This window comes from Pinus tabuliformis, chromosome 5_2 (genome assembly GCF_031772625.1).
Source record: "Pinus tabuliformis cultivar Carrire ecotype Pingquan chromosome 5_2, CPIR1, whole genome shotgun sequence".
In the NCBI taxonomy this organism is placed as follows: domain Eukaryota; kingdom Viridiplantae; phylum Streptophyta; class Pinopsida; order Pinales; family Pinaceae; genus Pinus; species Pinus tabuliformis.
In genome coordinates, this window is record NC_142306.1 from 580,686,022 (window position 1) to 580,701,829 (window position 15,808).

Genomic DNA, 15,808 nt, shown 5'->3' on the forward strand with positions numbered 1-15,808 from the left:
GCTGCCTTGCAATCCCAGATCCAATATTCACTGCTCAAAACTTCATGCAAAGTCCATAGTTCAATAGGCCTTGCTCTTTTGAATAAGCCTCCCACTAAAGCAGAAATATTTTCACTAGACACCTGATTTGTCATGTTTGATTCTCCAAGGACAATGGTAATGGGTTTGAATCCCTCACTATATCAGAATGATATCCCCATCTCCACCAACAACTTGCACCTGACTTGCACGAGGCCAGGATCGAGCGTCTCTATAACAACAGAATTGAATATATAAACTCAATTGGTATCAAAGGACTTATAACAACATGCCTAATTCACATCGATGGGCACAAAATCTACCTCGACAATCTGTCATGTGACGTAAAACCAAACATTTCAAGACCATCGAGGCTTTCAGGAGGACGTAGAGGAAGAGTGTTGTCTCTGCCAAGGCTTTGTGGTTGTATAGTTTGTTTATTCATTTCTTTTGCACTAGTTCCCAGCACTTCTGAACAGATACATACATGAACACTTCTGTTGGGTGACCCTTCAAAATTCCATACATTAAGAATCACAAACAGCAATCGACTTAACAGATAATGGTTAAAATTCATCAATAACAATTTCTAGTAATGTTTTATACATGTCCACAGTAAATCTTCCATCCATCTTTTTCCACTCATATATTTTAAACCTATTCGTTTAATCCCATTGTCAACAATAGGCCCTGATTCTCAGATAATATATTGCAACTAAGAAAAGGGAGAAACGTAAACCAAAGAAGCTGATAAATAGAATTTATGATTTTTAGACAAATTTACCAGGATAATGAAAGGAAACTTCGATGCATTTCGAAATTAATGTATGCTTAATCCTTATTGGAGATTCTGCTGCCTCTTGGTAGAATGACCCTCCTAAGTAGTGAAGGATCACACTAACTACCCTCTAAAAGTCTGTGCGGTATCTATATCTATATAGATCCATAGAGGATATCAAGATTAAATTGCAGGGCCTCATGTTTCTGACAAACAAGATTGGTTGTATAGAATATTGCATTTAAACGTTTGGAAATGAATATGATGTAAGTTGTAACTATCCAACCGATAAACATTGCCATAAGTAGAAACAAATGACATTTATATACAAGTACACCCTTGTGATTATTGTTATCATTGACGAGCAACTTTTGTGTCATTTGTTGAATGGTTTGCAATTTCTATAACAGTCTAACTCTACTCTTAACAATATATAAGAACAAGCAGCAACATCTTGTGACGTACAAAAATGCTGAAATCTTTAGAACAGTTTATATGGAAAAGGGCTAAATATGATTTTCGTAGATAGAATTAGAATACTGAAGACATTCTATGCCTGGATGTCTTATCTCCGACAATGAGGGGGAAAAGTTGCCTACATCTTTTAGTCCAATTAATTAAACATTTGCTCCATGTTTAGGTTATACTTATCACCCTATGGGAAGTTCAGAACAACTTCTCAACAATCAGAAGTACTTCATTCACATAGAATATCTGTGCTTTTCACCTCATGAAATTATAGGAATTCCCAATAAATACTATAGAAGCTTTATGCTGTGAGTTTCCCAATGCAATCAGCACAAGTTGAAAGTTCATTGAAGCATGGCATATATAAGGGAAATAAATAACAAGCAGCATATCTATATGTTTGTGGGGCAAAGAAACATGGAAAATTATTTACTTGGAATAGACTCAAACAAATAACGACAGCTTGAAATACATAATACAATATGAACAAAACAAGATTGAAGAAAAAAAATAACTGATGGAACACACAAAGATATAAAACTTCTGTAAAGCTTCAAGGTTGACCAATCTAAGCCTTAAATATCCTCTAAAGAAACATTGTCTCTAAGGCTCATAGAAAGATTGCTTAATGAGCCAAGAAAGCATACGCTTTAACACAAGCACATAAAGAAGAGAACTGTAAATGTGTAGAACATATCAACTACACTCCAAAGCCTAATAGGCACAATTCGAAGATGGACTCATAATAACTTTCACAGTTTACTCTGAAAGCTGAACGTATCAAATGTCATGGTCTAGCAATTAGCGAAGTTTCATAATAAGCTGTTTGTACTGACCTCTTGCTCTATTACACAATCTTGTAGACATATGAAATGCTTAATTCAATCTGTATAAGATGGTTGAAATCTCACCATGGTGATGCAATTGTCTCTAGAAAGGTTCATTCTATAGGTTAACAAACCTTAAGAAAGGTAAAAGTGAAAGTATTCTTTCAAATAGATTGCAATCTACTAAGGTGTCTTCGCATGAATGACATGCACAGCAACAGGTCAGGGTGTCTTTTCTTCAAGGCTTCGTGATCTTGAATCAAAACCTTCATGAATCTGCATCATAAAGTATGTATCAGATGATATAAAGTCACTGTCAAGTTATAGACAAACTTCAGACACAACTACCATGGTAAGATAAAGTATTAGGACTAGAGAAAATCAAGTTTTTGAGAACTTTGGTGAGATCAAATTTCAGTTAATGATCTCTTGCTCACAGGATTATGATATTTGCAGACAAATGAAAGGAGAACGATTTACAAATTAGATTGCTGTTAACATTGAAAGGTAAGAGGAAATCAATCAAGCGCATGTGAGATTGCTAGAGTTTCTCATAGATACAAGGCTGCTTGTGACAAATTTGATTTAACTGGTGGAAGAGGCATATTACTCCAGTCTATGCTACCTCCTCTGCCAGATTGGCAAGCATTGTTGGAAAGATGATATTGACTATATTTAAATTATGTAAAATAATTTAAAATAATACATGTCTCTGATATTTAAGAGATTATAATTTTTATATTCTATTCAGACAACATGAACATAGAGCATACTGACAAGGAAGAGTATTTCACCTTCACATCTTGATAGGTTGGTAGGAAGGATAGCACATTATCAATTAGGTAATGGAAGATATGAAATTCATGGAAAGAGCCACCAGAGAGTCTCGACTCTGTATCATGTCAACCATTGGAGACTAAACTCGATAGAACATGTATTACCTTGAACAAAGGTTGCTTCACTTCATCACCCAGAGCTCCTGAAATGTAACTGCGTGTTTGTGTTGGGTATAAAACACTGTAGAACGTTACACGAATTTTATACCCTGCATAGAATTGGAGTCAACATTCCAAATTTAAGATCATTACAAAACACTAGTGCCAGTGACACTGGTAAATCCTAAAACTTGCGAAAGACATGGATTTGAAACTTGTGACAAACAAGAAAACTAAGAATGCACAGCACCTTTGGGAAATATGGTCCAGCTGTCGTACCAAGGCTTGCAGGGCTGGATAACTCCAATGTCCAAAAGATCAACATCATAACTAGCTTTCTTCACAGGATATCTACTGGAATAAGAAAATCCCTCTGTAAATCTTCAAACATATTTGGATACCCTGAATGAACCTTTATTTCATTATCCAGGTGTGTTATACCAGAAACCACCCTTCTTTGTTAGAACTTAGAAGCTGCATTGTAACATGGCTGTCAAGGATCTGCACATCTGCCTCTTCTAAGAGTTTAAATTTGCAGGAATCCCTTGACTATGAAGAATTTCCAGTTGAATATAAGTCCATTAATTCCTTCCTGTCATGTTTCAATAAAGTTCCAAGATAGGAAAAAATGTTTCTTGGGCATAGACAATGGAATTTTTGCACTACCAATTGAGTTTGCTTGATCTGGATTGATCTAATTTTCATCTATTGTACAAATTTCAAGGCTGCAGATTCTCTCTTGAGATGGTTTTGTTTGTAAGAAAAGGAAATGTCTTTAGTGTTTGTCAACTTCTGTATATTTTGTTCAATTTTGCAATTGTGGACATGCTCCTCAGCAAATACAACACCAACTGCTGCTCTACCAATGCAATTTTCTGCATCATCTAAAGCTCACACGGAAACAAACTTTTGCACACTCTCTCTTATCCAAGACTCCCATTCTCATCCTCTTCACAATCACTAAGTAGTATAGCTTCAACGCCATTTGTTGATTCTGAATTTTGTGCCTTGGCAAGATCCTTACTATTTTCTCTATCTTGTTTCAAAAATCAAAGGCAAATCCTTCAAAGGACTTGTCTTTGATTTGAATATAGTTTTTGAGGGGGAAATCATGAGGCATCTTGCATAAAGTGATGTGGTGTTACATATTGAACACCCAACAAGTTTTTATGTGATATGCCTCATCATTTTTCCCTCAAAATCTATGTTCATATGGAAGACAACTCCTATGAAGGATTTTCCTATGATTTTTAAAACTGAAATCCAGGATAGACAAAATAATAAGGTTCTTGCCAAGGCACAAGATTCAGAATCGAATGTTGGAAACTATACTACTTAGTGACAAAGAGGATAAGAATGGGAGTATTGAAGAAGAGAGAAAGATAGAGAGCATGCAAAATGCTTGTTACCCTGGAAACTTTTGATGATGTATATCATTGCAATGGTAGAGCAACAGTTGGTGTTGTATCTGCTCAAGAGCATGTTCACATTTGCAAAATTGAACAAAATATACAAAAGTTGACAAACACTAGAGACATTTTTTTTTCTTACAAACAAAACCGTCTCCACAGAACATCTATAGTCCAGGAAAATTATACAATAGATGAAAACCAAATCAATCTAGAGCAAGCAAACTCAAATGCTAGTAGAGACATGCCATTGTCTCTGCCCAAGAAACCTTTTTTCCATCTTGGATGTTCATTTGGGAAATGACACAAAGGACTTAGAAGGCTTATCTCCAATTGAAACTTCTTTACCTTCAAGAAATCCCTGCAAATATAAGCTCTTAGAAGAGACAGATTTGACAGATCGTTAGGAGCCATGTTACAAATACAATGCAGCTTCTAACACATCTTAATGCAATAATCTACACAACCAATATCGTTTTTCAGAAACATGAGCCCCTGCAATTTCTTCTTGATATTCTCTATTGATCTATATAGATATAGATACTGCATAGAAATTTAGCCCCTGCAATTTCTTCTTGATATTCTCTATTGATCTATATAGATATAGATACTGCATAGAAATTTAGAAGGTAGTCAATGTGGTCTTCCACTATTTTGGAGGGCCACTCTGCCAAGAGGCAGAAGAATCTTTGAGAAGAATCTCCAACAAGGATTAAACATACATTAATTTTGAAATGAAGTGCACTTGCATTATCCTATTAATTTGTCTTCAAAACAGAGGTTTTATTTATCAGCTTCTTTGGTTTACTTTTCACCCTTTTCTTAGTTGCAATATGTTATCTGAGAAGTGGGGACTACTTTTGGCAATGTGATTAAACGAATAGGATTAACTAAGTGGAAAAGAAATAGATGGAAGATTTACCATGGACATGTATAAAATAATAAACATTAACCATTAAATCTATTAGTCGATTATTGTTTGTGATTTTTAGTGTATTCAATTTTGCAGATTACAGTTGAGGGCCACCTAAAGGAAGTGTTCATGTTCAGATTTGCTGGGAACTAGTGCAAGAGAGATTGAATAAAAAAATTATGCAACAAATAAATATTGAGTATGTGGGTGTGGGGGGTATGGGTAAGATAAAAAATGATACTTTAACAGTCTAACTACACTCTTAACGATATATAAAAACTAGCAGCAACATCTTGTGATGTGCAAATATGCTGAAATTCATCTTGTGGTGTACAAAAAAGACGAAATTCTTTAAATGGACAGTTTATATGGAAAACGGCTAAATATGATCTTCGTAAATCGAAGTAGAATACTGAGGTCATTCTGTGCATGGATATCTTATCTCCGGCAATGATGGGGGCAGTTGTATACGTCTTTTAGTCCAACTAATTAATTTTTCTCCATGTTTAGGTCATACTTATCACCTTATGGGAAATTCAGACACAACTTCTCAACAAGCAGAACTGCTTCATTCACACAGAATATCTGTGCATTAAGGAATTCCCAATAAATACTAGAGAGGCTTTATGCTGTGAGTTTCCCAATGCAAACAGCACGAGTTGAATGCTCATTGAAGCATGGGAAATATATAACAAGCAGCATACGAGTATGTTTGTGGGGAAAGAAACTTTTTTGATACTTGGAATAGACTCAAACAAATAACGACAAATTGAAATACATAATACAATATGAAGAAAACAAGATTGAAGAAACAAATAACATATGGAACGTATAAAGAGATAAAATGTCAAGGTTGACCAATCTAAGCCCTGAGGTACCCTCTAACGCAACATTGTCTCTAAGACTCGTAGAAAGACTGCTTAATGAGCCAAGAAAGCATACGCTTTAACACAAGCACATAAAGAAGAGAATTGTAAATGTGTAGAACATATCAACTACACTCCAAAGCCTAACAAGGACAATAGCAAGATGGACTCATGATAACCTTCATACTTTATACGGTCTAGCAGTAGCAAACTTTCATAATAAAATGTACGTGCCGACCTCTTGCTCTGTTACACAATCTTGTGAACATGTGAGATGCTTAATTTCCTTTGTATAAGATGGTTGAAATCCCACCATGGTGATTAATTATCTCTAGAAAGGTTTAAACTTTATTCTATAGGTTAACTAACCTTAAGCAAGGTAAAACAGCAGGTATTCATTCAAATAGATTGCAATCTACTAAGTCTTCACATGAATGCCATGCACAGTAACATGTCTGGATGGATTTTGTTAAAGGCTTCCTGATCTTGAATCAAAACCTTGATGAATCCGCATCGTAAATTATGTATGAGATGGTATAAAGTCACTGTAAAAGTGACACATCACTACTAATATGCACTTTAGTAGAAATATAGATACAAGCTCTAGTCGCAACTACTATGGTAAGATAAAGTATAGGACTAGAGAAAATCAAGTTTTTGAGGAGAACTTTGGTCAGATCAAATTTCAGCTCATGATCTCCTGCTCACAGAATTACGATACTTGCAGACAAATGAAAGAAAAATGATTACAAATTACATTGCTATTAAATACGAACATAATTTAACATTGATAGGTAAGGGAAAATCAATCAAACTCATGTGAGATCTCTAGAGTTTTTCTCGTGGAGGAGGCATATTACTCTAGTCTTTGCTACCTCTGGCAGATTGGCAAGCATTGTTGCAAAGATGATATTGACTATATTTAAATTATGTAAAATAAGTTTCACAGCAAAGCATACATGATACATTGATACATGTACCTGATATTTAAGAGATTATAACTCTGATATTCTACTAACAAAACATGAACATACAACATACTGACAGGGAAGAATATTTTGGTAGGAAAAATGGCACATGATAAATTAGGTAATAGAATATGTCAAGTCCATGGAAAAAGCCACCAGAGAGTCTCGACTCTCTGTCATGTCAACCATTGAAGAAAAAACTAGATAGAACATGTATTACCTTGAACAAAGGTTGCTTCACTTCAGCGTCCAGAACTTCTGAAATGTACCTGCATGTATGTCTTGGGTCTAAAGCACTGTAGAACCTTACACCGCTTTTATACTCTGCATAGAATTGGAGTCAACATTCGAAATTTTAAGATCATTACAAAACACTAGTGCCAGTGACACTGGGAAACCTTAAAGCTTGCAAACGACATGGATTTGAAACTTGTGACAAACAATAAAACTAAGAATGCACAGCACCTTTGCGCAATATGGTCCGTCTGTCATACAAAGGCTGGCAGGGCTGGATAACTTCAATGTCCAAAGGATCAACATCATAACTAGCATTCTTCACAGGAAGTCTACGCGCAGTAAGAAGATTCCTCTGTAAATCTTCAAACATATTAGGATAACCTGAATGAAACTTTCTTCCATTGCCTGGGTGTGTTATACCAGGAACCACTTCTCTTTGTTCACTGCGCTTGAATGCTGTTAGAAGCCGCATTGCAACATGGCTCCTGAGAATCTGCCACATCTGCCTCTGCTAAGAGATTAAATTTGGAGGAATTTCTTGACTGTGGAGAACTTTTAGTTGGGTAAATCTTCTAATTCCTTCTTGACCTGCTTGACATGCTTGAATGAAGTTCCAAAGATAGTAAAAGGGTTTTCTAGGCACAGATAATGGCATTTCTGCACTACCAATTGAGTTGATTTGATTTGGATTGATCTGGTTTTTATCTATTGTACATATTTTCACGGCTGCAGTTTCTCTGTACAATTTTCAAGGCTGCAGTTTCTCTATTGAGATGGTTTTGCTTATAAGAAAAGAAAATGTCTTTAGTGTTCGTCAACTCATGTATATTTTAAGACATTTTCGTTGCTTACAAACAAAACCATCTCAACATAGAATCTGTCGCCCTAAAAATTTATACAATAGATGGAAACCAAATCAATCCAAATCAAGAAAACTCAAATACTAGTATAGACATGCCATTGTGTGTGCCAAGGAAACCTTTTCCCATCTTGAAACTCCATTCAGGGATGACACTAAGAAATTAGACAACTTTCTCCAACTGATACTTCTTTAGAAAGAAAAAGTGATAGATCCTCGGGAACCATCTTACAATGCATCTTTAACAATCTACACAACCAATCTAAGTTGTCAAAGACATGAGCCCTACAATTTCTTCTTAATATCCTCTATTGATTATGTAAATATAGATACTGCATAGAAATTTAAAAGGTAGTCAATGTGATACTCCAACATTTAAGAGGGCCATTCTGCCAAGAGGCAGGAGAATCTCCAACAAAGATTAAGCATACATTGATTTTGAAATGCATTTTTGAAATGCACAAAAGTTTCTTTTCATTATCTTAGTAAATTTGTCTTAAAATCAAAAGTTTTATTTATCAGCTTCTATGGTTTTACTTTAGCCCTTTTCCTAGTTGCAATAAATTATCTAAGTGAGGACTATTTTTTGCAATGGGATGAAATGAACAGGATTGAAATATATTTGAGTGGGAAAATGTTAGATGGAAGATTTACCGTGAATTCAAATTGTTATTGACGAGCATTAACCATTGAATTTATTAGTCACATTGTTATTGATGAGCATTAACCATTGAATTTATTAGTCAATTGTTGTTTGTGATTTCTAATATATGAAAATTTGCAGGCTAAAATGTTAGAGGTGTTGGGAATTAGTGCAAGGTAGATTGAATTAATAAAATATACAATAAATAAATATCAAGCAAATATTAGATATTTATGTGGATGGTGAGATAAAAAATGGTGAACTTGACTATGTTATAATAGAGGAGATGGACCCTCAATTTGATGGACTCCCAATTCTAATGGCTTCTAAGTAACATATAAGATGAAATAACTGTCCCCTAAATATATTAATGAAACTACTGCAAATAAGTGATTTTTTAAAAATAATTATCAATCTAAAAAGAATATGAATACCAAATTAGCATCCCTACAAATGAGACAATTGCATATTAATAAAATTCTCTCTAACTTTAACCTTAAACATCTACCATAATTATGAATAAACAAAGTCCATTCCCATCCCACCAACACATGAACTTACTAAATAAAACCAACTTTTTTACCCAATCCACTTGTACAAAAAATTTTCAACTTAACAAAAACGAACATGAAAATATATTAAAACAAATTTTACAATAAGTATTTACTCCACAATGCTTTCTCATTTTTTTCTTTTCCATTATATCATATTAAATTCTTAAAAACTTATTTATAATTTCTCAGACTGAATGCTTATTCAGGATAAAAAGATTTATCACATTAATTCATTTCATCTAACAAACATTAACACTATAAATAATATCCAGACAATCATTAAATAAATCAATGCAAAATAAATTAACCTAAAAATAACCTAGAAAAAAGAAAAACTGATTTTAACCATACTAAATATCTACTGCACCAATTCTATTTAAATTCAGACCTGGTGCAATCACTTATACAACAAATTCTAAATATTTACTGCTATTTGTACAAATACTAAATATTTACTGCTATTTGTACTTCTGATCGTGTATAGCTAGTGCGTGGAAAGAAGTCACTTATACAACTCACAGCTCAACCCGTGACGCGTTTAAGTTCATGCAGGATAAGTTTTTGGGGTCAAAATACAACAGGGGAATCACTGATAGAGGGAAAACCAGTCTTGAGCCTTAGCATTGCATAATATACACATGCAGTCGAGGTGTCTGATCTTTGAGTCTATTGAGGGAATGGGTTGGGTTTAATGGTTGATTTTCACGCTAGTTTTTAGCTAATATTAAAAGATTGTCTTATTTAATACTCAGAAGAAAATTATAATAATATATTATTTAATTTTTTATTTTAAAAATAAATTCTAATAAGATTATATTTATCACATTTATATAGTTATTTTGATTTCATAACTAAATATAGAAATAGAAACAAATATTTAAGGCGAATTAATCTAAATCATTTCATTATACCTAATCTACACACAAAAATTATTGTATTCACACAGGTAGTTCCAAGAGCACACAAAATCTAAATCACTTCATAAAAATATTTAACTCTTTCTTTCACCATGCCTCAAAATTTTTATGACATTTAAATTCAACTAAATAAAAAGATAATAGAGGATGATTAGATAGTTGTGGAGTTTTTTTCTTTCTGACCAAGGCAAGCTCCTTTTTTCTGTTTCACCTTTTTACTGTGTCTATTGCTATGCACCAACTCGTGGCTATGCACCAACTCGTTTTCCACTTAGTTTATTTTTAAAACCCACCCTGAAGACTTACCTATGATCTCATCCTCAAGCCTTGACCAACCACACAAAAAATCACCCTCAAGGCTAGCCTACGATCTCACCCTCAAGCCTTTGTGTCGGTTGCTATGCACCAACTCGTTTTCCACTTAGTTTATTTTTAAAACCCACTCTGAAGACTTACCTATGATCTCATCCTCAAGCCTTGACCAATCACACAAAAACTCACCCAAGGCTAGCCTACGATCTCACCCTGAAGCCTTGACTAACCAGACAACCCCAAAAGTATACAACTCCTCAAACCCTAACCGTGCACAAAATTAAAATTACTTTACATATTCAACTCTTTCTCTAATTGTACTTCAAAATTTAAATTCAAGTTAAATAAAAAGACAATGGAGGATGATTACCTACTTGTGGAGTTCTTTCCTCTTCACCAAAGCTAAGCTCACCAGACAACCCCAACAATATGCAGCTCCTCAAACCCTAACCCTAACTATGCACAAAATTAAAATTACTTTATATATTCAACTCTTTCTCTAATTGTACTTTAAAATTTAAATTCAAGTTAAATAAAAAGACAATGGAAGATGATTACCTACCTGTGGAGTTCTTTCCTCTTCACCAAAGCTAAGCTCCCTTTTCTGTTTCACCTTTTTCCTGTGCGGCGCAAACCCTCCTATAAAAATCAGTTACTAAAACCCTAGCATTACCCTAATAGTTAATGTTTCTCATATTTCCATAAATCTCCCTTTGTGGTAGAAATTCTACCTACTTTTCCCTTCCCCCTCATTCTCCCCTTTTCCCTTTTACTAATAAGGCCTTTCTATTTATAATACGATGCACTACCCACACCTCATCTTTTCCATGTAAATTCCCGATTATCAACACACCTGGGGTTGACACCTCATCGTTTCATGCAATTTCTAATTTATTACATTTTTTTCTTTTAATTCAAAATAAAACCCATGTTGCAAATCATTAAAACCCATGATGCAAGTAGTCAAAACCCATGTTGTAAGGTTACTTACGAGCTTCCTATTTATTTATTTATTCACACCTCATCTTTTCCATGCAAATTCCCGATTATCAACACACGTGGAGTCGACACCTCATCATTTCATGCAATTTCTAATTTATTATATTTTTTTCTTTTAATTCAAAATAAAACCCATGTTGCAAATCATTAAAACCCATGATGCAAGTGGTCAAAACCCATGTTGTAAGGTTACTTACGAGCTTCCTATTTATTTATTTAATCTATTATATTTTTTTTCTTTTAATTCAAAATAAAACCCATGTTTCTAATCATTAAAACCCATGATGCAAGTAGTCAAAACCCATGTTGTAAGGTTACTTATGAGCTTCCTATTTATTTATTTATTCACACCTCATCTTTTCCATGTAAATTCTGGATTATTATTTATTTTATTTATTTATTTATTTAATGATATTTATTTATTTAATGATTACTTTATTAATTGTTTATTGCATATTAAAAAATATCTTTCACACATTTTCTTTTTTGGTAGGTAAGCACCCACGGGGGATTTGAACTAGTGACCTATCACAAGGAGTGCCTTAACAATGCACCCATTCATCATCAATCCAAAGCCCCATGGGCTACTCCATTTATACCTTAATACCCTTCCCAAATGATTAATTATCTACTATCCATGATCCTTTAAGGGTTATTGGTTTATCTTACTTAGCTCTTAGTGGGGACACTACTAGCTAATTGTTGACTGAGGATTCCCCACACTTACTTTTATGAACTTAGACAAGATGGACTTTGGGTCCTGTCTCTATGACATAGGTATCATTGTGTTATTGTTGAATATTCTTTGTCTGCTCTAGACTCATCCAACCATAATTGTAAGCTCATACTCGTGTGTACACTAGTTTGGCAAGGCCTCAACTTGTACCTTGCACATACACAATCACTTACATGGAAGTAATCAATGTGTGTGTGTGTTTGAATGGGGTTATCTCGAGTTATTGGGTGGAATAATTGTTTTTTTTTTTTCTAGTTAAGACTAACCTAAGTACCCACGGGGGATTTGAACCGGTGACCTATCGCAAGGAGTGCCTTAACAGCGCACTCATTCACCGTCAATCCAAAGCCCCGTGGGCTGGGTGGAATAATTGTTATCTTCCCCACTTACATTCAAATACATGCTAGTGACATGATGAGCTATAATTCTTTGATAAACTCTGTTGTAATGGCTTCATGCCTTATGAACTGCTAATTGAGTATACCTGTGGACTAGCTTGGTACTATCAACCTCACTATGGCCCCACAACCTCACTCTAGCCCTTGAGATGAGAGGGAGGTTGATTTCTTTCCTCAGGCATATATATATATATATATATATATATATGCTCAATCATAAATTTCCTTTCCATTGGTCATCATTTTTCTTATAAGTACTATACTCCCCGTGTAAAGGTTTATTGATTCACAACATCAATATTCTTATTTGATACCATTTCAATTATCCATTTTTATATATACAAAAGAATGTGAGTCAAAATATACCACTTCATTATACCCAGCATATGATTCATCGCCGTATCCTCATATTAAACTAAATAATATATGTACATATGAAGAATATAATTAGTATTTGTACCTCATCATTCAAGCGTGTGATTTATTATTCATCCATATATAAAAATAAATAGTAAATGTACACATTTGGAATATAACTAGGAAAAATGGTCCAAAACTAGTTATCCAATATACTTAACAAGTTCATATAAGAGGGGCATTACACACATCCTTTCTTAAAAATATCTAGCCCAAAGTTTCTTACGTAAATAATTGTGAGTATTCAAGATGCATAGTTGTCGCATCTGCCCAAGTGGGAGAACTCAAATTATAATATCTTATTGGACCTTTACCTAGTCCACTAGGTGACACCTAAGCTGGTGGGTATGATGGTCTAATATGCATATGGGTTATGCTTTCAAGACCCCTTCACTAGTGACCTGCAAATGATTCAATTATTTTCAATCTATAATCTGAATCAACGATATAATGCCTCAAAATAGGTACATGAAAAATACTAGAGTATCCACACTATGCAACACTAATGATAGAGCAAGACAATAAACTATAGGTATAATATTTTCCAAAATTTCAAATATCCCCACAAACTGATGGGGAAATTTGGATCCCTTTCCATATCTTATGGAAATTTTCTAGGGTTTAACTCAATGAAATACATGATTCCCCATTTCATAGCTATGATCCTTTCTATGCACATCATCATAGCTCTTTTTATGATCTTGAGCTTCCTTTAGTCTTTGCCTAATTAAGGATAGTTGTTCTTCCATTTACTAAATGTGATGTTCCCAATTTTTGTGAGTGAAAAAATAACTAAGGAGTTTTGATAATTTTTCGTGATATTAAATAAAAAAGAGAAAATATTATTTTGTGAGAGAAAAGCAAAAAATATTATTTTATGGAGAATGGTGACACAATAATATTTTAATGGAGACTGGAGGAAAATAATTATTTTATTGGAGAATGACGACAAAATAATATTTTATTGAGATAGACATGTTATTAATTTTATTCAAAATCTCGGCAAAAATCTCCTAGTGGAAAATGGGCCCCACCCATAAAATAAAAAGAAAAAAAAGAGAGACTAGAAGCTAGAGGAAGACTCCATGGAGAATTATAAAAGGGGGAATGGATCAATTGCAAATGATTCTATTCCTATGATTTATATTTGACTTTAAGAGGAAGCTCAAACAAGTTTCAAGAGTTTCAAGTGAAACTCAATAGCTAATTTTGGTGGACTTCAAGTGCCACCCTAGTTATCTCTTGTGGAAGATTACCTTTGATCTTCCAATTGTGCCTATTGCAGGGAGTTTCCATCATTGAATGAATTGTTTGCAAGGTATTCCACACGTTTTTTTGTCGAAAGATTTCATAATTCTCCAAGGAGGTCGAATTCTGTTTGTACAAGAAGGGCTGAATTGTTGTAGGCCAGATTGCTTTTCTCTCCATTCCTCTTCTCAGTTAGAGGCACAATTTCTAAGGAATTAAAATAGAAAAAAAGTCACTCAAAATAAGAGAGGCAGAGTTGATTAATTACTTCAGATCCCAAGAACCAAGTAATATTCTTGTACCTGAAGTTGAAGTGCATTTTCAAGGAGATGAGGTTGAATTGTTGTAAAATTTTAGAGAGGCCATGTTGGGTCTTTCTAGAAATCATTTTCTTAGCCAATTTCTCGAATATTGTCCATATTGATGCCTTTGAAAATAGGGTTTGGATAAGCTAATTACACCCTAGAGGAGGATGAATGATTTACTTGCATTTCAAAAAACTTGGGTTGAACTTGTGGTTGAATTTACTACAACTAGTGGGCCAAAAAACTCTGTTTTAGGGACTAATATTTGCATGTTAATCTTAGATATGAAGGTGCCACAAATTTGTCATTTATGGGGATGAACTTTGCTAGACTAAATATTGTTGTACCTTTGCATTCATTTCTTGAGTATGCCTAGGTGTTGGGAGGTGAAAAACAATTATTAAATCTCTGTTGAATAATGCATGTAATTGTTGATATTATTACTCTGAAATATGACCTCCATATGTCGTCATTTGCTCATTATAGTGGTTGGAAAAAGGGAAAATCTCTTGTAATTATGATGGTTGTACATACTGTTGTTGTTGATCTGGATTTAAACAGGAACACAACAAATTATAGATATAACCATAAATACAAATATGTAGCAGAAATAAAACATCCTTTCATTAATATCAAATACTAAAATATGCTTACAAACAAAATGGAAATAAGACTAGCTCGGGCGATGGTAGCTTATCTCTGAGAAGAGATGTGGTTGTTACATGCCTATGAAATGTGTTACAATGAGGCTCAAAGGCCTATTTATTATTGAGAAACAATGGAAAACCCTAAACATCCAAAAACCTAACCCTAGGAGATGAAGCGCCTAACTATAGGCCCTGTTTGGGTAAATTGGTACATCATCTTCCCGAGGTCGTAACTTCGCCATACGATCTTCGTTTGACGCGCATAATACTTCGTTAGAAAGATCTATCTGAGGACTACAACTTTCGAGTGGCCAACATTGATTCATTGGAAATGTTGGCTCTCATTTTCCCAAA

The 15,808-nt window shown here is 34.1% G+C and overlaps 1 protein-coding gene across 2 annotated transcripts; it reads right to left on the reverse strand.

The window, feature by feature from the left end:
• Positions 1-1,855: 1,855 nt before the first annotated feature.
• Positions 1,856-8,989, reverse strand: LOC149160310 (lysine-specific demethylase JMJ15-like). Of its 2 annotated transcripts, none has more exons than XM_089433687.1 (5): positions 7,648-8,989; positions 7,403-7,506; positions 3,306-3,377; positions 3,033-3,136; positions 1,856-2,367 (listed from the first exon to the last, which is right to left on the reverse strand). In XM_089433687.1, exons 1-3 carry the CDS (start codon positions 7,919-7,921, stop codon positions 3,357-3,359), a joined length of 399 nt encoding a protein of 132 aa, XP_089289813.1. In that variant the 5' UTR covers positions 7,922-8,989; the 3' UTR covers positions 1,856-2,367; positions 3,033-3,136; positions 3,306-3,356. The 2 variants fall into 2 exon arrangements, with proteins under 2 accessions (XP_089289813.1, XP_089289812.1); XM_089433686.1 differs by having other exon boundaries at positions 3,277-3,377.
• Between the last annotated feature and the right edge of the window lie 6,819 nt (positions 8,990-15,808).